At 38.0% G+C, this 25,038-nt stretch overlaps 1 protein-coding gene across 17 annotated transcripts in view; it reads left to right on the forward strand.

Moving 5' to 3' along the window:
- Positions 1–25,038, forward strand: part of ZNF438 (zinc finger protein 438) — a 144,476-nt gene that overhangs the window by 90,935 nt on the left and 28,503 nt on the right. Inside the window, exon 1 of one of the 17 annotated variants that reach the window (XM_074358130.1) lies at positions 14,265–14,329. The exons of the other annotated variants lie outside the window; for them this stretch is intronic. Coding sequence (XP_074214231.1) covers positions 14,280–14,329 — 50 coding nt within the window. The 5' untranslated portion in view covers positions 14,265–14,279. Of the gene's footprint in view, positions 1–14,264; positions 14,330–25,038 lie in introns of those variants that run through there. 17 annotated transcript variants of the gene reach the window in all.

The following is a 25,038-nucleotide window of genomic DNA, read 5'->3' on the forward strand; positions in this document are numbered from 1 at the left end:
TGGGTGAAAACTGCACTGCAAAAGGGAGAGGGCCACTTCCAAGCTGCTAGCAGTGTTCTCTTCCCTACACTCAGTGGTGGGAAGACAGGTGTTCACTTTATTATTTTTCTTTATAACTTACACACAGGTTACAATATTGTTTGGTATGTATTCAATATTTAATAATAATTTCATGAAAACATAATATACATGTTAAAATTAAATACTCTATACAAATTCCTCAGCAGCAGCAATGCAGCACGCAAGGTGTCAGAAACGGGCTTTCTGGTATCATGAATTCAGTCATTTATTCAGACGTTGATCCCGTGCCTGTCTACAGCCTGAGAGGGATGTGACATTGGTTAGCTCCTTATTTGGAAGCTGAAGTTTTGGTAGCTGTGTCCTAAAATGAATTAGAAAAACTGCTGAAATCTAAAATGATGACAGTCTTCCATAGGCCCAGCTTTGACCTCAGTCCCCTGGTGCCAGTCTGGCGGACTCCTGAAGGCACACTTTTAAGAATTGAAACATCACTCAAACTGATGACCAGTGACCAGTAGTCATTCAAGTTACCTTACAGTCAGGTCATGGAGAATGTCCCCTATAATTTGTGTTCTTGAAACTTAACTATGAGGAGGATTCTCAGGACACTGTGGCAAACACTAGACCTAACTGTTCTTCTGTTGAATCTTAAAACATTTTCAAGGTATTTATAGATTTTTCATTTCAACCTTTCCTGCAACATTTGTGACTATTTTTCATTAAATGTGAACTCAACAGAGAATGCAGATTGAACTCTGGCTATAATGTGGTCCTAAATTTGTAGTTTAAAATTAAAAGGCTTTTACCCAGTCCTTTACTCTTTGTAAGTATTCAAACATTCTTTTGGATGCCAAATAATGAATTCATAGTGCTAGATACCCGACAGGTTGACAGTCTGGTTGCCTGTATGAAGTACTTAAATATACAATTGCAATTCCAAAGCCTTATTGCTTCATTTATCACAGGAAGTGCCAGAGTTCTGAAATATTTTGTAAGGAAAGCTACTCTATTTGTGTGAATTCTCATAGGGAGAACCAAGAGTATTATGCCAATTTCATCCTAAGTATTGAAGTTAGGGTTCGAAATGACATTTAATAGTATGATTTATTTTCTATCTTAAACTTTATAGGTCACAAAACAAGATCCTATCCTTTCATATTGCTTTTTATTTTTAAAATGTCTGAGTGATGATAAAAATCTTAAGCTTAAGCACTGTCAGGTGATTTATGATATTTCATTTATTTTTCAAAGCATTGGGGTGTCACCAGTAAGCCTGTTACAATTGTAGGTTTCAAGTTCCTCGATTTTAAAAAAGACCAGCTGCGTAAACAAGTGTGTTGGCTTTGTAATTTAATTCTGTATGGTATTTTTTTTAATACTTCAAAGTACCAAAGAAGGCAATTTTTCTTAGGTCATAAATACTTATTTATGTCATTATGATCTCCGACTTTCAAGTACATTTCAAGATCTACTTTTAACAATATGAATACATTTTTATTGTGTTCTTTACAACCTCAAGACATTTCTCCATTTGTCTTCCTAAACCTGCCCTTCTTTGTGGGCTGACATCAAAAAGTGGAATGTGGATAAACTTGAAGAAGGGTACTTTAAAAAATTGAAATTCTGTAGTCAGGGATGGATAACACAAACTATCTGTGAGAGTGTGCTGTAAGCACCTTAGAGCTATTTTTTGTTATTAAATTTTAAATTTGGGAAAATTGTAAGTTCACATGTAGTTTTAAGAAATAATGTACTCCCCATGTGTCCTTTACACAGTTCCCCCCAAATGGTAATATCTAGGTTATTAGCATTAACACAATGCAGATCCTATTCAGATTTTCCTAGTTATACTTGAACTCATTTGTGTGTGTATATTTAATTTCTACGCACTTTTCATCACATGCACAGCTTCTTGTATCTACCATAGTCAAGATACAGAGTAGTGCCATCACAAAGACTTCTTGTGTTGCCATTTTATAACCACACCCACTACCTCCCACGCGTCCCAGCCCTAACTCCTGGCAACCACTAATCTGTTCTCTATTTCTGTAATTTTGTCATTTCAATAATGTGATGTAAGTGGAGTCTTAGAGGGTGTAATCTTTAGGATTGACATTCATTTAACACAGTTCCCTTCAGATTCATCCAAATTGTTGTGTGTATCAGTAGTTTGTTCCTTTTTATTACTAAGTGGTATTCCATCAAAATTTATTTTCATTTTTAGTTTTCATACGTACACACATAAAATATGAGCTAATTAAGATATTAGCTTAAAAGTCCATTAAGACATTATTACAATTAACCTGTCAATTAAAAATTACAGGTAAACTCTTAGTATCTTTTTAGTCAATTTGATTGGATTTGTCTGTCTTAACATACAAAGACCAGATGAGTTGCCACCTGTGTACTGAACACATATTTCCAGTAGGAGGAAAAAAAAAGATATTTCTATTTCCTAACAGTAACTCATTCTGTTAAAAATGGGCAAGATTAGAAAAAAGACCAGTTGTTGATACTTTGCAAGAGAGGTCCTTGTTTTGATTCCAGCAGATTTGCTGTTTAGTTTTTTTTCCCCTTTCATATAGTCCATGATTACCAGCTGGCTCTTTGCACACAGACTGTTCTACAGGTAGCCCTCTTACCCTCGTGCCCGTGTTTGTTAGATGTGATAAAGCTGCAGAGAAGGAGGAGCTCTCCTAGGGAGAGACTGTAAAGAGAGACCTGATGTTTGCCTTGAGGAGCTCCAAGATTTAATGGCCAAGGATGGCCAGCAGGAAAGAACCAGGGCCTTCTGGTTCATGGATGCTCAGAGAAAAGAAGGTATGAAGAAAGGAAATAAGACTAGGGCCGAACGGCACCTATGGATGACTTTGGCAGAAGCGGTTTTGGTGGCGTGGTGGGACTAAAGACCATGTGGAGAGGGAATGGGAGATCTGGAAATGGCAACTCTGTAGAGTTTAAGTATCTCAATAGGCCTGTGGAATGTAGAGGAAGAGGTGGGACCAGATGGTTTTGTATGTGTTGTCGTATTAATGGAAGAGACTTGGGGGTGTTTAAAGGCCAGGGGAAAAGATCTGGTTAAACAGAGGTTGACTGTAAAAGCTGGAGGAGGAATAACATTCTCATGCTGTTGGGGAAACAGGAGAGGATGGAACGGCAGGCTCGACCAAGGGCCTGGCACATTCCTTCTGTTGTGTCTCATCAAAATTAGGAAGGACTAGAGGACACTTTGGGAGGTTGTGTGGGATACAGGGAACATTAGTGACTTCCCCTCTGATAATCTCTGTTTCCTCTGGGTCTAGAAAAAGGGAGTGTGGAGGAGCATGGTAATGGAGGTGTGAGTTGTTAAGGAGAGAAGGTTTCATATTAGTCACTGAGGAGACTGGCTCTTGTGTTCATAGAATATCTGGGCAATGGGATTCCTGGTTGACCACAACATCCTTTCTGAACAGTTGCAAGATGTGAGGAAATGAGTAGGGTAGGATACAGAAAAAGGTTTGGTTTGCCCTACAATACAGCTCTTCTATCACATGGCCATTTCTCCGGGGAAGGAGGTCAGTACTAAAGCAGAGAGACAAAGTGTAAGGTGTTATACTGTGGAAAATGTTAAACACATTTTTTAAAAGCAAATATTTGTTCACAGTATAGTTCAAATACGATCCTTTGTGTTTGTGTGGTATTGGTTGTAATGTCTCCTCTTTCATTTTTAATTTTATTGATTTGAGTCTTCTGTTCTTTCTTAGTAAGTCTCCCTGAAGGTTTGTCGATTTTGTTTATGTCTTTTAAAAAGCCAATTCTTAGTTTCATTCATCTTTTCTATTGTCTTTTTAGTTTCTATTTCATTTACTTCCACTCTTATCTTTGTTATTTACTTTCTTCTGCTAACTTTGGGCTTTGTTCTTCTTTTTGTAGTTCCTTCAGGAATAAAGCTAAGTTGTTTGAGATTTTTGTTTTTGTTTTTTTTTAATGTAGGAACTTTTGCTGTAAACTTCCCTCTTAGAGCGGCTTTTGGTGCATTCCACAGGTTTTGGTATGTTGTATTGGTATGAACAATAATGGTCTAACAAATTGGACAACCTAGAAAAAAATGGATGAATTCCTGGAGGCATACAGCCTACCAAGACTGAATCATAAAGAAACTGAAAATCTGAACAGACTGATTACTAGTAAGGAGATTGAATCAGTAATCAAAACTCTCCCTTAACAAAAACAAGCCCAAAACAGATGGCTTCACCAGTGAATTCTACCAAACATTTAAAGAATTATTAATACTAGTCTTCTCAAACTCTTCCAAAAAATAGAAGAGGAGGGAACACTCCCAAGCTCATTTTATGAGGTCAGCATTGCCCTGATACCAAAGTTAGACAAGGATACTACGAGAAAGGAAGATGGCAGGCCAGTACCCCTGATAAGCACAAACACAAAAATCCTCAACAAAACATTAGCAAACTGAATCCAACAGTACATCGAAGGGTTTATACACCATAATCAACTGGGATTCATTCCAGGACCCCAGGGATTCAAGGATGATTCAACAACTGCAGATCGGTGTGGTGCAGCACATTCACAACATGGGGGATGCGGATCACGTGATCACCTCAGTCGACACAGAAAAAGCATTTGACAAAATTCAACATTGTTTCGTGATACAAACTCTCAACAAAGTGGATATAAGGGGAACATACTGCAACCTAGTAAAGGCCATATATGGTAAGCCCAGGGCTAACATCATACTCAGTGATGAAAAGCTGAAAGCATTTCCTCTAAGCTCAGGAACAAGATGCCCACCCACTCTTGCCACTTCTGTTCAGCATAGTTCTGGTGGTCTAGCCAGAGAAGATAAGCAAGTAAAAGAAATAAAAGGCAAGAAAAAGAAATAAAAGATGTCAAAATCAGAAAGGAAGAAGTAAAATTGTCTTTATTTGCAGATGACATGATGTAATATATAGAAAACCCTGAAGGCTCCAGCAATAAAACTGTTAAAGGTAATAAATTTAGTCAAGTTTCAGGATACAAAATTAATATAAAATAGTAGTTGCGTTTCTATACCCTAACAATGAACTATAAGAAAAAAATTTTAAAAAAATCATAAAGTTAACCAACGAGGTGAAGGCTCAAGCTATGCACTAAAAACTGTAAGACACTGATGAAAGAAATTGAAGACACGCTTAAATAAAAAGACATTCTGTGCTCATAGGGTGGAAGAAGTAATACTGTTAAAATGTCCACACTACCGAAAGTGATCCACAGATGCAATATAATCCCTATAAAAATTCCAATGGCATTTTTCACAGAAATAGGAAAACGGTGCAGTAATTTGTATGGAGCCATAAACGATCCTGAATAGACAAAACAATCTTGAGAATGGAGAAAAGAATGAGGCAACACACTGCCTGGTTTCAAACTATATTACAAAGCTGTAATACTCAAAACTGTATGGAATTGGTATAAAAACAGACACATAGACCAGTGGAACAGAATAGAGAGCCCCCAAATAAACCTATATGTACAGTCAAATAATTTTTGAAAAAGGACCCCAGAATATAGAATTGGGAAAGGATAGTTTCTTCAATAAATGATGTTGGGAAAACTGGACAGACACATGCAAAAGAGTGAAACCAGGCCCAGCCTAACACCACACACAAAAATCAACACAAAGTGGTTTAATGACTTGAATGTAAGACCTGGAACCATAAAACTGAAAACATGGTGAGTGAGCTCCTCAATATTGGCCCGAACTATGAATTTCTGGACTTGACACCAAAAGCAAAGGCAGCAAGAATAAAAATAAACAAGTGTGATTATATCAAACTAAATAGCTTCCGCACAGCCAAGGAAACCATCCACAAAATGAAAATGCAGCCTACTGAAAGGGAGGAAATATTTGCAAACCGCATATCCCATAAGGAATTAATATCCAAAATACTCAAAGAACTCATACAACTCTATAGCAAAAATAAAAAAAGATCCCCATTAAAAAATGCACAAAGGACCTGAATAGACATCTTTACCACAGAAGACATAGAGATGGCCAAGAGGTACAGGAAAAGGTGCTCCACATCACCCATCATAAGGAAGTGCAAATCAAAACCACACTGAGATATCTCCTTACCCCTGTCCGGATGGCTTTTCTCAGAAAGACAATCAATAGCAAATGCCGGTGAGGATGTGGAGAAAAGGGAACCATTCATTGTGCAGGGTGGGTGGGAATGTCAACTGGTCAACTGTATGCTTCTGATGGTTTTCATTCTGGGATGGCACGTTCTGATTTATGTTTTGAAAACATCACAGTGGCCGTGTTGGTTAGAGAAGGAGCAGGAATAGAGGCAGGCAGGAGAGTATTCGCGGTCCTGCTGGGGACAGACAGAGCACCTGGCGCCAGGTAACTGGCGGTGGACTTGAAAAGTAATGGATGCATCCGAGGGCTTTCTAAAGAGATGAAATTGACACGACTTGTGAAAGTCAAGATAGGAAACGTGAGGGAGAGAGGGGTCAGGCCTGACTCCTGGATGCTGGGCTTTTGAATGTGAGTGGGTTGGAGGACACTTCTACGCCAGAGACTTTCCTTCAGTACACACTTGGCATGAACAACTTCACGTAACGTGATCGATACTCTTTTTTCTTTTGAGAAATAGCTCTTTCTTACTGAGGCAATCACACATTATATAGAACTATGCAATTTAGTGATAGCAAATATTTTGGGAAATTAAAAAACATTTTGAGAAAACTAGACAGATTTTTTTTAATATTTGCCAGAAGACCTTTGCTCTTGGAGTCTCTTCTGTCCTAGCCTGCATCTTCACTATCTTATATACTTGGCCTTGCTGATGGTCTCCAATGCTGTGGAGGTCATCTGTCCTTTAAATTTCCTCGTTTTGATGTAAATATTGAAAATAGACTCTGAAATAATTTTCTGGCAAGTAACTACCTCCCAATGAGGAAGAGCTAGAATGAATTCAGTTTGAGCAATTCTTATTTTCTTGGCCAGCCAAAGGCTTCAGATATCAAGTTCTTCTGAGATGTTTTTATTCTGCAGTTATGGGGAGTGATAGTGTTTTATTATAATTTCTAAAAGCCACTTTGGCAATTGAAGGCTGCACTGAAATGAATTTTAATCTACACCCTTAAATGTGTTTTTTTTCTTTTTCAAATGAACTTTGAAGAGTTAGTTATTGAGCATCCACTTGGATTTGGAATGTCAGCATAGAGAACCAAGAGACAGGTAAAGACCTGATGGAGAAAACAGATCATGCCAGTAGGTTGTGATTTAAGTTAAATTTGACTGTAACTGTTGCAAGAAAGACCCTTCTGCTTCTTAGTATTTGTGGCTAATGTACCAGTAATAGATAAACATTATAAATCTATAAATGCCATTTGTGCACAGGAAAGCCTGAAGCAAATTTAAATTAGGAGAATCAAAAAGAGTCATTTAGAGAAAATCGTTGTCACATACCTTTTGGAGCCTTCTTCTGGGGCATTTTCACTAAAGCCAGCATACACAGGAGGGACTCAGAGAGCCTTGTTCTGCATTTTTCCATGAGACCACTGAAGCTTGCATCCCTCTGAGTCAAGTTTCCATTTTCCTTACTGTCGGTAGAGGCTCAGTCTAAGGATTAGCTTTTTATTGATAAGTGTTAACTGTCTTGCATTGTTTTCCATCTGTGTTTATTCTACCATACATTTTAATTTCTGAGACTTGTCCTTTGAAATGGGAACTTTAAGGAAAAAAAACAGGGAAATTCGGGAGGTTAGAGGCAGTCCTGGTTAAGAACAGAACCTAGTGCCTGTCTTCAGACCTCAGCTCCACCATTTACTAGCTGTGTGAGCTTAGGTAAGTTACTTAACCTCTCTGTGCCTAATTCCTTATATGTGAATGGGTGGTCATCAAATACCCATCCCAAAGCTGTGGTGAGAATTAAGTAAATCAGTACATATTTTAAATGCCTGAAACGCTGTTTGGAAGAAAGTAATCTCAAAATAAGTGTTAGGTACTGCCACTGCTGTTCTACCAATAAAATAGCTCACTAACTACCACTTGAAAATTAAGATGTTAGAATTCAGGTATAGTGGTTGTTTGTGTTGATTTTGTTTTTTATTTGAGCTTTTTGGTGGAGTAAGGACAAGGTTACACAGCTAATAAGTCATGTAAAATAAACCAGGTTTACTAAAGAGTTGGTTTAGGTCAGGAGTTAGCAAACTGTGACTCATAGGGGCCAAACTGGACCTGTTTCTGTGTAACTTGCAAGCTAAGAATGTTTTTACATTTCTAAATTATTGGGGGAAAAAATCAAGAGAAGATAATATTTTGTGACACATGAAAATTATATCAAATTCAAGCTTAAGTGTCCATAAATAAAAATTTATTGGTACACAGACACATGTATTCATTCATATTGTCCATGGCTACTTTCATAGGCAACAGCAGAAAGAAGTATTGCAGAGACTGTAAGGGCCCATAACACTGAAAATATTTACTGTACGGCCCTTTACAGAGAGAGTTTTCTGATGCCAGGCTTGTGGGGTTATTAGTTACATCGATTGAATGAATGAACTATCCTGCTTTGAAAAAAAATGTAAGCTTGCATGAGAAAACTTATGACCTTAATTAGTTATCCTTGGGGCCAGCAAACTTTTGTTCTGATCTAGAAAAAGTATAATTTTCCACCTTGGCTAAAATTCTGTTGAAACTGGCATACAAGTTCATGGTAGACCTAATTCAACTGTGGTAGATTGCTTAAGTGTAGACTTACCAAAAAAACATACATTTTCAGTAAAGAATATTAAGATTTGGATTCCTTTCAAGAATTGTCAAAAACCAAAGTTCAGTCGTGTGCGTGTATGTTTGGTATTTGCCACCCCATAATTCTTTTTAAGATTCTTGAAACAAAAGAATTCTGAAACAGTCTGCTAATCAGATGAATTTTACAGTGATAATGTCCTTTAAGAGTGTAGTGTTATAATTCCATTTTAGACATTACTTGTAGTTATTTTTTCCAAGGCTTCAGCTTTGTGACTCAGCCTAATATTTTTAAGACGGCCAGAACTCAGTAGGCTTTTGGCAACTATGCCTGAAGAACATATGCCTTGATTTTGTCACACTGATCATTTAGGCAAATAACCTCTTCTTCTCCCCTTAGGCTATTTTTAACGATGATGTGGAACTTTTTTATTTGGTCGGTTACATAATCCATATTTAGGACCTATTTTGCTCTTGGATATATATCAGTCAGTCTTGAAACGCCTTTTGTTTGAGTGTATTCATCAAATACTTGGGAAAAATTTCTCCCTGCCAAGGCCCCAGGGCGCATGGGAGTAAGACAGAGCTGAGCCCTGCCCTCGGAGAGTTTTGAGTCTGTCCAGATGACAGACATTAAATTAATGTAAGTATGATCAGTGTTGGGAAGACGAATTAAATTGTGCAGTGGAAACACAGACTAAGGGGACCTGAACTAATCATGGGAAGTCAGAGAATATTGTTTCTTTGGATTTTTTTTTTTTTTTTTTGCTATTCTTTTTTTCCTTTTAGTTTTGGACTGATTTTGAAAATCTTTTCTTAACTAAGTATCTGTTCCTAAGTTGGAATTATTTTAAGTTTAGCAAAAGTACGGAAAGAAGAATTTTAAGAAATTACATCTAATGGCCTTTTTATTAATACAGGCACACTCTACTAATTGCTATTTATTGATAGTATTAGATGGTTAAGTGATTACCTGGTGCATTTGATTTTGACAGAAAATTATTTAAGTGTAATGATCTCAGTGAATTGGGGATGAGAAAAATACCAAGTGAAAAAAGACTACCATTTAGTTTGTTAATTACCACTTAAAAATCAAATATCTATTTACCCTTCCTGAACAGAAATGTGTTTTAAAAGTAGATTTTTTTTTCCTCTCTTTTGGAGCAATTATTTAGTGTAGTTTTTTTTTTGTTTGTTTTGTTTTTTTTTTTTGGAATCTCTTCCAAAAAGAGATTTTTTTCTCTCTTTTGGTGGAATTTTTTTAATGTTTATAATATAAAAATAGATGGTTAAGTAGTTTTATATATATGTACACACACACTGTGTTTATGGGTATGTTGGTATATGTATAAACATACACACAAAAAAAGTTCAAAGGAAAAAAGGAACGTTTCACCAATTCAAGCCCCGAAGATAACCACTATTGACAATTTGCTGCTTCTCTTGGGGATATAATGTTTTCTTAAAGACAGATAGCGTCAGGGTATACTCGCTGTTCCACAGTTTGCTTCACTTAAGATTATTTCCTGGCCATCTTTCCCTGTCAGTATTTATTGAGAACCACCTGTCTCTCCATCCCTACTTCATTCTTCTTGTTGCTGTTGATAATGTTGTTTTAAGGAGCACATCCACAAGGCAAAATATTCAAAAGGTTTCCAAAAGGGTATACAGTGGAAGTCAACCTCCCTCCCAAATGTACCTCCCAGTTCTCTTTCCAGAGGCGGCCACTCTCAGCAGTTTCTTATTCTTTGAAATCGTTCTTTTATTTTTATACGCCTTTACTTGGTAAGACTAAAATTAACCCCCTGCCCAGTCATTTACAGGGAAACCAAATGCTTAGTGAATTCGCAGCAGCAACCAATTGATTTTGTAATGTCAGTGTTTAAGATTGTATAACAGAATGAGAAAAGACTTCCCATTAGTTTTGTTTCAGTTTGGGATTTCATGCTGTGAGATTGTCTAGAGGATACAGTCTGGAGGAGTACAGGCTTCGCCAGCGTGATCCTTACAGTGTGACTGGATGTTCCCAGCAGAAGCCCCAAAGGCCTCCAGGGCATCTCCCCCCTCCCCCTGTCCGCTGGGCTCACTGTCCTTGTGGATACAGACCTGGGTCTCCGGCAGCCTGAGAGGAAATGGCCTTGCTGCTTTAATCTCAAAGCTAATTGAGGGATTTGTGGCTAATCTCTGAGAAGCCTATGCTTATTTTAACCTGGAACCACTTGGGTTAACTTGATTCCCTCAACTCAGTTTTTGGTAGTGCCAGAGCCGGGGGTGGAAGGGCTGGTGGAGGGATGGCTGGAGTGGATTGAAGCTGGGGGTGGGGCTCACCTCTGCCGAGCCCACCTGGAGCTGAGGAGGTGTTCCTTATGACGCGCTCTCCCTGTGACACTGGCTCTTTGGGCAGCACCTGATACTAAGGTAGCCTCAAAACAAACATTGTCTGGAAACCCCTGCCTCTCTCATAAACTCACCAGAGAACATGGGGTGATATGTGTTTTGGGGAAATAAAAAGAAATAAACTAGATCCAATCTTCCGAGTGGCTATGTTGACAAGTAAAAATAAAAATAAATAAGTAAAGCTAATTACCTCCCCCCAAAATAAATCAATAACTGGTAAGACATTATACAGGTCCTTAATACATCATTTCTCTTCACATAGATACATGTCTAGTATAAATATTGTATATTTTTTGAATATTCTTTAATTTTATTATTTTTCTTCACAATTGGACACATATATGCCTGGCTAAAGTCCAGTGTGCTTCCAATAAAGGTTAAAAATTTGCCCACTTAAAATATCCTGAATGATTGCCTTTTTTGCCTAAATTTATATTGTTCACAAGACTTATGACTTATGACTATATATCACTAGTATAATCAAATTTACTTACAAATTGTTTGTTTGTTTTTGAGGGGAGGGTAATTAGGTTTATTTATTTAATTATTTTTTAATGGAGGTACTGGGGATTGAACCCAGGACCTCGTGCTTGCTAAGCACACTCTCTACCACTTGAGCTATGCCCCCCTCACCACAAATTTACTTTTTAAAAATTATTTTAAAAGCATAACAAAAAATTTACCATCTCAACCATTTTTAAGTGTACAGATCGGTGGTGTTAATCAGTGGTGTTAAGTATGTTCACAGAGTTGTGCAACCAATCTCTAGAACTTTTTCATCTTACAAAACTGAAACTCTTTACCCATTACACAGCACATCCCCTTTTCCCCAGCCCCTGGCAACCACCATTCCACTTTCTGTTTCTGTTGATTTGTTTACCCTACATGCATAATGTAAGTAGAGTCACAGAGTATTTGTCTTTTTGTCACCGGCTTATTTGACTTAGCATAATATCCTCACAGTTCATCGTGTTGTAGCAGGTGTCAGAATGTCCTTCCTTTTTAAGGCTGGATAATATTCCATTGACTGTCTATTCCACATTTTGTTTATCCATTCATCTGTCAATAGATAACTCGCGTTGTGTCTTGCTGTGGTGAATAGTGCTGCTATGAACATGGGGGTGCATACATCTCTTCGAGATCTTGCTTTCATGTCTTTCGGATATATACCCAGAAGTGGACTTCTGGGTCATATGGTAATTCTATTTTTAATTTTTTGAGGAATCACCATACTGTTTTATAGCAGCTGTGCCGTTTTTCGTTCCCACCAACAGTAAACAAAATTTCCAATTTCTCCTCATCCTCTCCAACACTTGAAATTTTCTATTTTTTGATAGTAGCCATCCTAACGGATGTGAGGAGATACCTAATCATGGCTCTGATTTGCATTTTCCCTATGATAAGTAATACTGAGCATCTTTTTCACCTGCTTGTTGACCATACGTATACCTCCTTTGGACAAATGTCTTTTTAGTCTTTTGCCCATTTTTAATCAAGTTATTTGGTTTTATTGTTATTGTTGACTCGTAGGCATTCTTTATATATGCTGGATATTAACCCTTTATCAGATGAGTGATTGGCAAATGTTTTCCCCCGTGCCATAGGCTGCCCTTTCACTGTGTTGTTTCCTTTCCTTGGACAGAATATTTTATTTATTTGTTTGTTTGTCTATATGTTTGAACATGAAATTCCTTTATTCTGATGCAAACCAGTTTCACTTGGATTATACTTTTCAAAAAGAACATTTTGTTTTTGATGTAGTGCAATTTGTCTATTTTTACTTTTGTTGCCTGTGCTTTTGATGTCATATCAATCACATTTACTTTTAATCATTTGAATTCCACCAGTTTTTCTGAAATCATGAGAGCAAAATATAATGTAATTGTCAAATGATTATAAAACCACTGTTGCATAGACAAAGGTGGACACCCCTTCAAAGTCATCTCTTGACTGCCAGGCAGCACCGTCATGCACTCGCTTAAAAAAAATTACTTCATCAGCTAATGTGAAAATGGATACATTTGGAGCACATAAGGCTGTTTGAGATGTGCATCTATAAAGTACAAAGAAATAGATCTGGGGGACACAGTCAAGTACATGAAAACAAAGGATCAAGAAACACACCTAATCGTATCCTTCTAATTGGAATCCATGTGTATGCACAGCTGACCTTTGTGGAAAGGCTTGCAAAACCAACTGTTCCTCTGTTTCCTTCTGCATTCTTACGTTTCTCATCTTTCCTATGTGGTAATTACCTCATTGTCAGTTAGCATCTCTAAATAAACAGAGATGTTTCAGAATTTTTATTCTAAGCCGAACTTTCAAATGTAGAGAGGGAAAAGAGGCTCTTAAAATATTTAACTTTATTTAGCTCATCTTAAAGTTTTGTAAACTGTTGCAGTTGATCAGCAACAAGACCACTTAACAACCAGTCAATAGTTGCTGACCACTAAGACTGCCAACAGACACACAGCCTTACAGGCATCATTCTGACTGAAGTAGAACCCATGAAGAACTGGCACTTAACTGATTTTCTGTATCTTCTGAGATAGTTAAAGAAACTGGAATTTCAGTGCTTTGTTTTCATCACATGCCGTTTCCCCTTTAAAAATAATGTTGCATTGTTCCTTGTCTCCTCCCACTTGCTTTTTTCTTTCTTTTGCAATTATTTCTGATTAGCCTTTCCCCTGCTCATCAGTCCCACACAGATGTAGCGAGCCCTTCTCCTTACCTAACTGTCCTTCCCAACCACCCAGACCCATCATTCCATCACCATCCTCAGCCCCCATCTCTCCTCCAGCCTTTGTAGGATGGAAACGAGCCCAAGGGAGTCTCCGTGGATATCATTATGATTTCAGGTTACTAGGAGACACACACAGCAAATGCTTCCTAAGTAACCAGGTCGGGCGGCTTCCTCTCCTACCTGGTCCCCCAGCCAGGTGTCGGGAAGGTGGTGGGACCCCGTATCACCAGGAAATCTTTAAGCTTAGATGTAGCCACTGGACCATCTTGTCCTCCAAGCACCAAGAGCAGATTGAGTCTTGGAAACTTAAGCAGAAAAAATAAACTACTCAGATGCCCTCCCCCTTTGTTTTGTTTTAGTTGTATATAATGAGGAATAGTTATGAGCAAAACATTGGACCACAAAAAACAAATGAAAACTATCCATGACAGGTAAGACTTGGCTCAGTGATTACCCATGTGAGGATTTTACGCTTTAGATAAAGCTTTGTAACAGATACAGAATTTTCTGCAAAAAAGATTTCCATGTATACTTATTAAACTTTTTAGTTAAACTTCAGGTGAGTGAAAATTCTGGGTTTTGAGCAGTTACTTTGTTCCACTGGTCCTCTGGTGAGTACTTTTTCTCTACCAGCGGATGCAGTCATCTTATTTGAGAACTTTTATTCATTAACGAAAGATAGCAAAATAAATTTAGCTAGGGTCACAGTGTTTAACTTAATAGTATTACAATAATAACCACCATAATTAGTTTCAGATTTGCCTTCCTTCCCAGAGGACAAGATTTTTTAGTTTTTTGATGCCTATTTAAAGCATGAGAATGACAGGAAAATTAATGTCCTGACCTTTATAGCCTGTGTATGGCTTTTCCACGCTGTACCCTAAAGGATTTAGGGAATCGTGTGCATCCAAAATAAACCACTTAGTACGGACAAGGAAAAACTGGGTTAATTGGGTTCAGCTGATTCTTTACTGGCCAAGACCCCATTTCACGTTAGACAAAGGAGCATCATTTTTACATGATAAAATTATCTCTCAAACTACACCTGTCCATCCTGTCATGTCTTGAAAAGGAAACATTTTTTAAAGGCCAATTTTTCAGATATGTCAGATTTTTCCCGTCCTATCATTTTGTCTGTTTTGTCTTTTTCAATTAGGAAATCACTTTGTCTTTTCATTCCTGTGTCAGGAACACGCTGACACCAGCTAGTGGCCGGTGCTCTGTGACCCCCACACCCCCTTCCTTTGGGTCATGCTGGGCAGCAGCACTGTCTTCTGCAGAGACCTCCTTTTCCCTCGTCTAGCCCATCAGGGACGTCCCATAAGCAGTCACACTTCTAACCTTGCAATGGGAAACTTGGTATTCATTTTATTGTCAGGGTCTGTGTATTTCAACAGAGAGCAGTGTTTGTCTGGTCACCTAATCTTGAGGACAATATCTAGGCATGCTGGAATCTTTGAAGCTTTGGGATAGTTGATTGAAAAACTCCTGTGGCAAATTTGGCGAACAGTGTTTTTGAAGCACTTTCATACACTGTTGGATGAGTCAGTATGACTTCTTTGAATGACAGTTTGGTAGCATCCATAAAAACTACATTGACCCAGAACTTTCTTACCATGACTTCCCCCTTCAGATGGACTTGCACATTTTGGCAGAGGTGTATGTATAAGAATGTACCCAGCGTTTTGGTTTGTGAGAGCAAAAGGCTGAGAACAACCTCACTGTCTATCAGCAGGTGACTAGTTAATAAACTGTGGTTCCACGCAGTGAAATACCATTCAGCCCTTACAAAGAGTGGAGAGGATCCGTAAGTGCTGATTTGGAGAGCTCCTGGAAATATATTAAGTGAAAAAAGAGAAGCATGTATAATCTGCTCTAATCTGGGGATGGAAGAAAGTGATAGAGGATATTTCTGCGTGAGTTAGCTGGTAGACACACAGACCGTTTCTGAAAAGATCCTCGCAGTGGTGTAAGTGTTGTTGCCTCTCAGGAGGGGAATTGGGGTTATAGGACGAGAGTCAGGCTTGTTCATTTTTCATTTATTCATTTGTTTATTAATTGAAGTATAGTCGGTTTACAATGTTGTGTTAGTTTCTGGTGTACAATGTAGTGATTCAGTTATATATATATATATATTCCTTCTCATATTCTTTTTCATTATTGCTACTGAAAGATAGTGAATATAGTTCCCTGTGCTGTACAGTAGGACCTTGCTGTTTATGTATTTTGTATACAGTAGTTAGTATCTGCAAATCCTGAACTCCCAGTTTGTCCCTCCACCCCTCACCCTTCCCCTCTGGTAACCACAAATTTGTTTTCTATGTCTGTGAGTCTGTGAGTCTGTTTTTGGTTTGTAAATAAGATTTGTATCATTTTGTTTAGATTCCACATAGAAGTGGTATTTGTCTTTCTCTGTCTGACTTACTTCCCTTAGTATGATGATGTCCAGGTCCATCCATGTTGCTGCAAATGGCATTATTTAATTTCTTTTTTAAGACTGAGTAGTATTCCGTTCTATATACATACCACATCTTTATCCATTCATCTGTTGATGGACATTTAGGTTGCTTCCATGTCTTGGCTATTGTATATGGTGCTGCTGTGAACTTTGGGGTGCATGTATCTCTTCGAATTAGAGTTTCCTCCAGATATATGCCCAGGAATCAAGCTTGTTCATTTTTATTTAGCTTTTTGTGTGTTGGAGATCATCATTTTGTGATAACCTAAATATTAGGCAGTGCCATCCATGTCAAGGAATAAAAAAAATTTGGTGATGCTGCAGAGGTGAACCTCTGTCCACAGTCTCCAAGGAAAAGGTGAACATTTGAATCATTTTAGAAGAAGAAAAATTGCCAAAATCATTTGCAAAGCAGCAGTTCACATACTTGCAGAAACATGAAAAAATATAAAGCATAGGTGAAATTGGCAGAATAGAGCGCAGAGCAGTGGGTTTGTTTTTTTAATTGAACAGTCACTGATGGGATTTTAATTTGATGCAGAAACTGTGGAGGAGGGAAGAGTGAGATATGGGAGCAGGGCTGAGAGAGGACAAGGCAGTACCAGCCATGCCTTGAGGAGGCTGGAGTGAAGGAGAGGCAGGAGGAGAAACAGAGTGTGTTGTTGGTACCCCAACTGGTCTGCGATGATGTGGCCAAAACTCTTTGGTGCTCGGCAGCAAGTAAGAGTTAAAGAGAAAAGGAATGTGAGGAACCCAAAATGATCTTAAAATTGTATCAATTTTTCTATAAACCTACTTGATTTCAAGATGATTTTGTCACTGAATGTAGACAAGGGAACAGCAAGAGTGGTGGAAATGATCATTTCAAAGTAATGAATTAAATACAAACTGATGGAAACAAAGCTAGCAGATTGATGGAAGGAACCCAGGTAATGGACAGTTTCACAGTGTGTGTCTATATCGCAGGCATGTAAGTGACAGCCTCTTTATTTCATAGTGTTTTTGTTTGTTTGTTTTTTGTTTTTTTTACTGCTGTGTGTCACTTGATACCACATGGGGCAATTCTCTTTTGAAATGTTTTCACCTTCATCATGATGGTAACGTCACTGGCTGCAACGATTCATTCTTCCAGGATTGAGAAGCCAGGCTAGAAATTCCAAGGATGCTCTGTTTGATGGAGAAAGAATCAAATATGTTTCTTACCTCTGTATCTTTTTACATTTGAATAAATAAGGAATGGAAGAATGCCTGTTTGTTAAAACCTGCCTAAAACTGGGGTCTTTTTAGACTTAACTAAAATGCACTGAGGACTTTTAACAGAAAAGCTGGATTGTCAGATTACTGCATTTATGGATAACGTCAAGAATCATCATTTCTCAGGACTTGTTATCAATAGACAGTGATACTTAAAACAATGTTAATGTATCTGAAAAGTCCCAAGCCTGCTACTAGAGAAACTGAAGAAACTAGGACTTTTTTTTTTTTACATTTACAGAAAATAATTTTAAGTCATTTTAAGAGTGGTTCAGTCCTTCTAAAAACACAACCAGGCAATCCTCACCGATCAAAGAAAATGTATTACTGAAAAGACTAACTTAGTCAATTATCTGTCACTTTAAGTTATGAAAAAATACAGTAAGAGCAAAATTAATAAGATACTGTTTCAGATTCCAAAAATCACTATTCTTCTAACAAGTGACGCAGGTTTTAGAAACTCATTTATTGAAAATAAAAGATTTAAGCCTCTAGTATGAAAAGTACTAGATGGAACTGAACACGTATTGTTAAATAATTTTGAGCATGCCTATTTTTAACAGGATTATTGATATTTATTCATTCAGTAAGCATTTATTTAGTATTATTTTAAACAATTTTTTTAATTGTTTAAAGTTTTTTTCCTTCCAGTTTATTGAGATACAACTGACACACAGCGCTGTGTATTTTTGGGGGGTATAATTAGGTTAAGATATTTAGTGGAGGCACTGGGGAGTGAACCCAGGACCTCGTGCATGCTAGGCGTGCGCTCTACCGCCGAGCTACACCCTCCTCACCAAACCTTATTATAAACCAGGCACTCCTGGTTCTAGAAATATAAATAAGGCACTGTCCTTGCCATCAAGAAACACACAAATTAAAGGGGAAAATGGACAGATTTCAAAACAGATGTTATGTCCTAAGAGAGCCAAAGTGTGTTGAAAGATAATCAGATCAATAGAGAGTTCTTGAATTGGCCAGGTAGACGCTGCGGAGGAGTTGAGTAGGAACTGGATGGCAGGGCAGGGGAGAGAAGGCTATTCCATGAAGAATCGTGGAGGCGTATGCGGGAGGGCTGGCTTGGTAGGAGGACTTTTGAGATGCAGCTCTTAGTAAACGTAGTGGTGATAACCACACAGGCCAGTGTGTGAAAGGCCTCATGTGCTGTACAAAAGACGCTGGGCTTTATCTCATGGACAACGGGGAGCCACTGAAGGACTTGAAGCATGGGAAAAACATAATTAGATTTGCATCAAAAAGACCCTTCACGGACTATTGGGTAAAGATGACAATGGAACGCAATTGAAACACTGAAAGATGAAGTTAAGGAATTTTTCCCGAAAGAGCAAAAATAAAAGAGGTTAAAACATGTGAAAAGGAAAAAAGAAAAAGTATAGCAGTCCAGGGAGGGTAAACATCTGAATAATTAGGGTTCAAGGGGAAAAGAGCAGAGAAAAAGAAATGAGGAAATAGCAGCAAAGTAATTGAAGAATATATCCCAGGATCTAAGACACAGGAGTTTCCAGAGAAAAGGCCCACCAGGCACTTGTCAAATAGATGAAAATGGGCTGAGACACTTCATTCTGAAATTTCTAAACATTATTTCCCTAGAGAAAAAAATAAAATAAAAATAGATTGCATGCAAAGGATCACAAATAGCTTTAGATTTCTTAACAGCAACATTGGAAACCAGAAGAGAGTGGAAATTTCAACCTGGAATTCTGTACTAAGAAAAAATTATTAAGCCAGACTTTTGTGGAGAGAGAGAGAAATAGAGATAAGTCTTCATTCTTCACAGTGGGGCATCCCTAGATACTGCCTACAACTGAACAGTCAGGAAGTAAGGCTATAAGCAGGTTATTGACAGATACAGGATTAATACCAGAACCACTGGCTCTAAGAATTCAAAGTGCTTGTTTCTGGGGGAAGTTAGGTCGAATAAGCTCTGGAGATCTAATGTGCAGCATGGAGACCACAGTTAATAATACCATCTTGTGTTCTTGAAATTTGCTAAGAGAGTAGACCTTAAGTGTTCTCACCACACACAGAAATTAACTACATGAGGTGATGGATGATGTGTTAATCAACCTGACTATGGTGCTCATATCCCAAAGTATACATATGTCAAATCATCACACTGCACACATTAAATATATACAATTTTATATGTCAATTAATTATACCTCAATAAATTTGAGAGGAAAAATTAATTTTAGGAGGCAGAAGCTGCATTTAGTTTGCAAGTAGCCAAATGGAGAGATGTAGTAAGCAGAGAACATTTCACCCTGGAACCTGGGAACCAGAAATATAAATGTAGAGCTATGGTTAGAACCTCAGGAGTTGAAGAAATTTTATAGAAAACCTGTAAAAGGAAAAAAAAATGAGGCTGGAGGCTAGAACTTATTTTCCTGGATAGATTTTTATTAACATTGAAGAATGCCCTTCTAAACAATATAAACTGCCTTCCTTGGTCATCTGTGGAACACATGTTAAAGAACACCGAAACCTGTACGTGCTTGCACTGTATGAGGGTAAACGATGAGACCTTACAGTTGAAAATGATGTTTATATTTCTAAGTATATTCTAATACATTCCTTTTTTTTTTTTCTTGGAAATGCCAAAGATGATAATAACCTTTTTTTTTTTCTTTTGGAAGAATCCTGGAGAACTTTATTACCATATAAATACCCTGTTTTTTGAGTATTTTTTCCTACAAAATATTTTCAACACATAGTATCTAATTTAATCCTTTCTTCCACCAAATGGGTTAAGTATTATTCTCTCTCCCTTTCTAATTTAAGGAAACTGAAACAGGAAAAAAAGATTAAATGACTTGTACAGTCACACAGTAAGTTTCAGTTGAAGACATACATCTGCCCCTGTGGTTCACTGATCCTTCTACAACATTTTAGCTCATTGCATTGTTGAGATTGGGCTGGACCATAGTCCCAGAATTTGAGTCCATCTAGTCTTTTAGGGTTTGGGTTTGGGTTTGGGGAACAGTAGGGAGCATCTGATAAGACCACCTTAGCAACAGTTCTAAAAAATTAGGGGAAATAGGATGACTGCCAGAGGTTCCCCATCTCTCAGTAGAAAGGAAGTGCCTTGGAGTGTCTTAAGCAAACTAGTCCCCCCAGGACAACTCTGTAAAGCATTGTACTATGTCAATGGCTGGCATTCAGGAATATCTGAATTTAAAGTGGCATTTTTTATTGAACTCATTAGCAGAATGCAACCATTTAGGGGAGGAAGAAGATTGTCAAATACATTACATCAAAGCAAACATTAGTATAAGCAGCTATGAATTTTCTAAGTGGATCAAAATTTGTTCTGTAGATTATCTTTCACCTCTTCTAATCCTTTAGTACCAATTTGAGAATTTTATTATTTGTTTCTTAAATAGGACAGACTGAGATAGGAATAAGCCTTTATTATAACTGAGCAAATGATGACTACTACTGTTAGTCAGAATTGATGTACCGTAAGGTTGTATTATTTAAGTAAAATTGAGCTCTAAGATATTGGGGTCCTCTTATTTATATACAGATCTTGGGAAACTTGAATACCATCATTGCTCAGAAAAGGTTTTCTTTTTAAATCAATGAAATATAGTAAAACCACTTTAAAAACAGGCCATTGTGTATAGTTATACCATTCAGCAATTTCATGCTAAGCTTTCACCCAAGAGATATGAGTACATTTATCTCCGTAAAGACTTGGGCACAAATATTTATAGCAATTTTATTCATGAGAGCCAAACAACAGGCTACAACTCAAATGCCCAACCATGAGCAAATGGATAAATAAGTTGCATTATATTCATAGGACGGAATACCATTCAGCAATAGAAAGAAGGGATCTACTGATCCACACAATGAAAGAATGCATACTGTTTGGTTTATATGCAATGATAGGAAATTTGAGAACAAGGCAAAACTAATTTATGGGAACAGAAAGCATCCATGATTGCCAGGGGCTGGGGACGAGGGGTGGGAACGCGAGGAAACTCTTCAAGGTAACGAGGGAGCTTTCTGATGTTAATGTTCTGTATTTTCTTGTAATATATCTGGGATTTGCTTTAATCGAGTATGGTAAGGTTACAGACACAGAAACAACTGCCTTTGAAAGAAGAATTTGTACTTGTAGTTCCCCAAAGAGGGAATGTCAGGCATTCAGGGCCACGTGGGGAAGTTCCAGGGTTGGTGAGAAGGGGTGGAACAGTGTGGCCTAGAGCCTTTCTTGTGTTTTCCCTGGGAAAGGCGAGGTGAGCAAGATAAACAGTGTAGGATTGGCTAGTATGAACGATTCCAGTGGCTCCAGGGTGTGGGGTGGTCCTCACTGTCTAGTACCTGACCCTGGGGTGATTTAAGCCAGGGGAAATTGGCTCACTGTGTGAGAGTCCCAGAAAGGAGGCGATCGGGAGTATGGACTTTGCATGGGTTGGATGTATATGAAAGGTGTGTTCACTTGGTGAGTTAGTTGTTTGCTATTTCTAGAATGATCTAAACCTGGAAGGAGCAGTCTGTCCAGCCAGGCAGACCCCTACTATGTCAAAGCATCATAAAATGTAGGGAAAAAAGAATGTGATTACTACACCATTATATACGTTTGTGTGTGTGTGTGCTGTATGTAAATTTTACCTCCTTAGAGTGTATTTGAAAAGTTAAAAAAAAAAGTAGTGAAATATAACAAGCACATGAAATGACTTTAAACAAACTAGGGAATTCCTCCTCGAGGGCTTTCAAAATGTTCAGACAGCACCCAGGTATATAAGAGGATAAGAACCACACTGCATACTTGACAAGTTCAAGTTCATTCAGGCAGTTCCTTTCTTTCCGTCTCTGTGTCATGGTGGCTGTCATTTCCTTCATACAGTGAAAGAAAGGTGGCTTTTTCAGTTAGATGATATCTGGGGTGATACAGCCTTTCTGAGTCCTTTCCTGCCATGTTTCTAAAGTATACTGTGAGTATTCTTAGGGCTGGGCAGGAAAAGCTTCAGTCAGCTTCTTCTTGAACTTTCCCAGTGGTAGGTTCAGTCTTTGATACAGCATATTATGGAGTAGATTCCATGGCTGACTATCGGTAGTCACGAGAAAGTTCTTCTGTGTGTCCCGTTGACATTTGCTTCCTCATGACCTGTCTGCCTTACTGGTCCTAGCGCTGCCCACTGGTGTTACGTAGGATTCCTCTCATCCATCTTCTGAGTAACTTCTCTCCCAGTGTATGAAGATGACCATCATTTTCCCCTGGGTTCTTTCATTTCCCAGGTTCACTGCTTTCCCAGCTTTGCTAAATCATTTTTTCCCTATTACTTTGTTCCTATTCTTAGTTTCACCGATTTTCCTTGAATTCTAGTATCCAGCAACAAAAACATTCTCTGTACGTTTCTACTGACTTGGTCCACATTTGTACGTGTGTTCACGAGAGAGAAAGAGGGAGGGAGGGCGGAGCAGGAGGGAGACTCTGGATGCAGGGGAGCGTGAACATGTGTGTGGATTGAGGAGGCAGAGTGCCTGGCAAATTGATTCTGGTGCGTCCTGGTGACCTTGAGCAAGTTACTTAACTTCTTTGAGCCTCAGTTTCTTGACTTGAAAGATGATGACAATGCCGATTCCCTTATGCGTATAGGAGGGGTGTGTGTGAATTACCTGGTAGGTCTAGCACATGATAAGCCCCCAGCGCAGAAGAGCTACAGTGTAGAAGACGGTGGAGGTGAAGTCGCCCGTGGATTCACCAGCTCTGGCTCTGGCCTCAAACCTAAAATCTGCAGGGCACTCTGTGCAATGGTTCGAAGTCAAAAGCCATGAGATCACAGTAGGACCAAAACTAGAGGAAGGTCTATGAGACGAGCAGCTGCCTAATAAGTGGTAGCATTTAAAGAAGAGCCTGTGACAAATTACCAATGAATGGTTAGACACCCAAAGCCTTGATTACCTTTTTGTATTTTTTCATATTTCAAGTTCTCATGACCAAATTCATTTTATTATGACATTTATCTGAATGACAGTGATTCAGCCAGGTGATGGATGACATGTTTATTTTCTAGGAAAGTGTTCCTTGGAAATAATTGCCTAATGCTAATTAGTTAATATTAAGTTCCCTTAATAATTGAGGGTAACGTCTGCATTGCAACTCTGGATGGTACCCACATGCACACACAGTGGCTTGCACTTAAACGTACACCATGGGTTTGTAAGCTTATTGAGCATGCAGCAAATTATTTTCATTTATTCGGTAAGATTCTTCATCTGAATTTATTTTTAGGAACCTCAGCAAGGCAGCATAGCAAAGAGAAGGCAGTGTGTGCCTTAGGTTTGTTCAATCAGGAATAAATGGAAGATTTCCATTCTCAGTACCATCAGGCTGTCACTTCTCAAGTAACCAATTCACCTAATTTTCATTTTTAATCAACTCTGTTTAAACATGACACAGTAACTAAAATTAAAATTAACCATGAGTGATTTATAAAACGTATTATATTAAGTCTTGCTATAATCGATGGCATTCACTCATTGCGTTCTTTAATTTTTGTTCCTTTCTGATAGATTGATCTACTTAATGTCCTTTTCAGCCTTGAAGTAAGAAAAGCCAGGTTATGATTATCAGGGATTCCGCAGACTGTGGGCACAGTGGCTGCCAGTGCTGTATCATGGTCCCTTGAGTAAAGATGCCCGATGACTTTGCTTGTGTGGTATTTGAAAGATACTCATGGATCTTACGTGCCTTTGTGATGCATCTTTTCCTCTAGCATGTTTATATAATGGCCTTTCCTTTCCAGCCCAATCAGAAGATGCAATATAGTAATTATTCAGGTGTTGTCTTTAATAAGCACTAGGTGTATTTGTTATGCAATTTTTCATTTTTCATAATTACAATAGAGTTAAGTTCCTTCATGCTTTATGTGGCAGAAGAAGATAACAGACACCATTTGAGTGCATTTTCTACTTTAAATACAAAGATTGGGGGTGTATAGTTGGAATTATTTTAATGGCAATCCTTATCTAACACAGCATTCCAAAGTAATCAAAATTAAAACTCTATTTTTGTTTTGTTTTTTCTTCAATTACGGAGATAGTGTTTGTTCATTGGGGAAATTTAGCAGCATATCCACAAGCATAAAAAGAAAAGTTAAATAGCAATTTAATTCCTCATTCGGCAAGAGCCACTTTTCACAGTTGGTAGTTTTTCTCATGTGTATATAGGGGAAAAAATTGAACTATATCACTCTGTAACCAACCCCTTTCACACAAAACTGTCTGGTAAGCATTTTTTCACAATTTGAAATATTTTAGGAAATATTATAATAGTTTTATTATAAAAATATATCCTAATTTGCTTAGGGGCCTTATAGTTTGTGTGTATCTTAAAGGGCACCCTGAAGAATTTTAAAAATTCAGCGAGGGTGATGATGATGAAGATGGTAGAAG

Source organism: Camelus bactrianus, chromosome 35 (assembly GCF_048773025.1).
Source record: "Camelus bactrianus isolate YW-2024 breed Bactrian camel chromosome 35, ASM4877302v1, whole genome shotgun sequence".
Classification (NCBI taxonomy): domain Eukaryota; kingdom Metazoa; phylum Chordata; class Mammalia; order Artiodactyla; family Camelidae; genus Camelus; species Camelus bactrianus.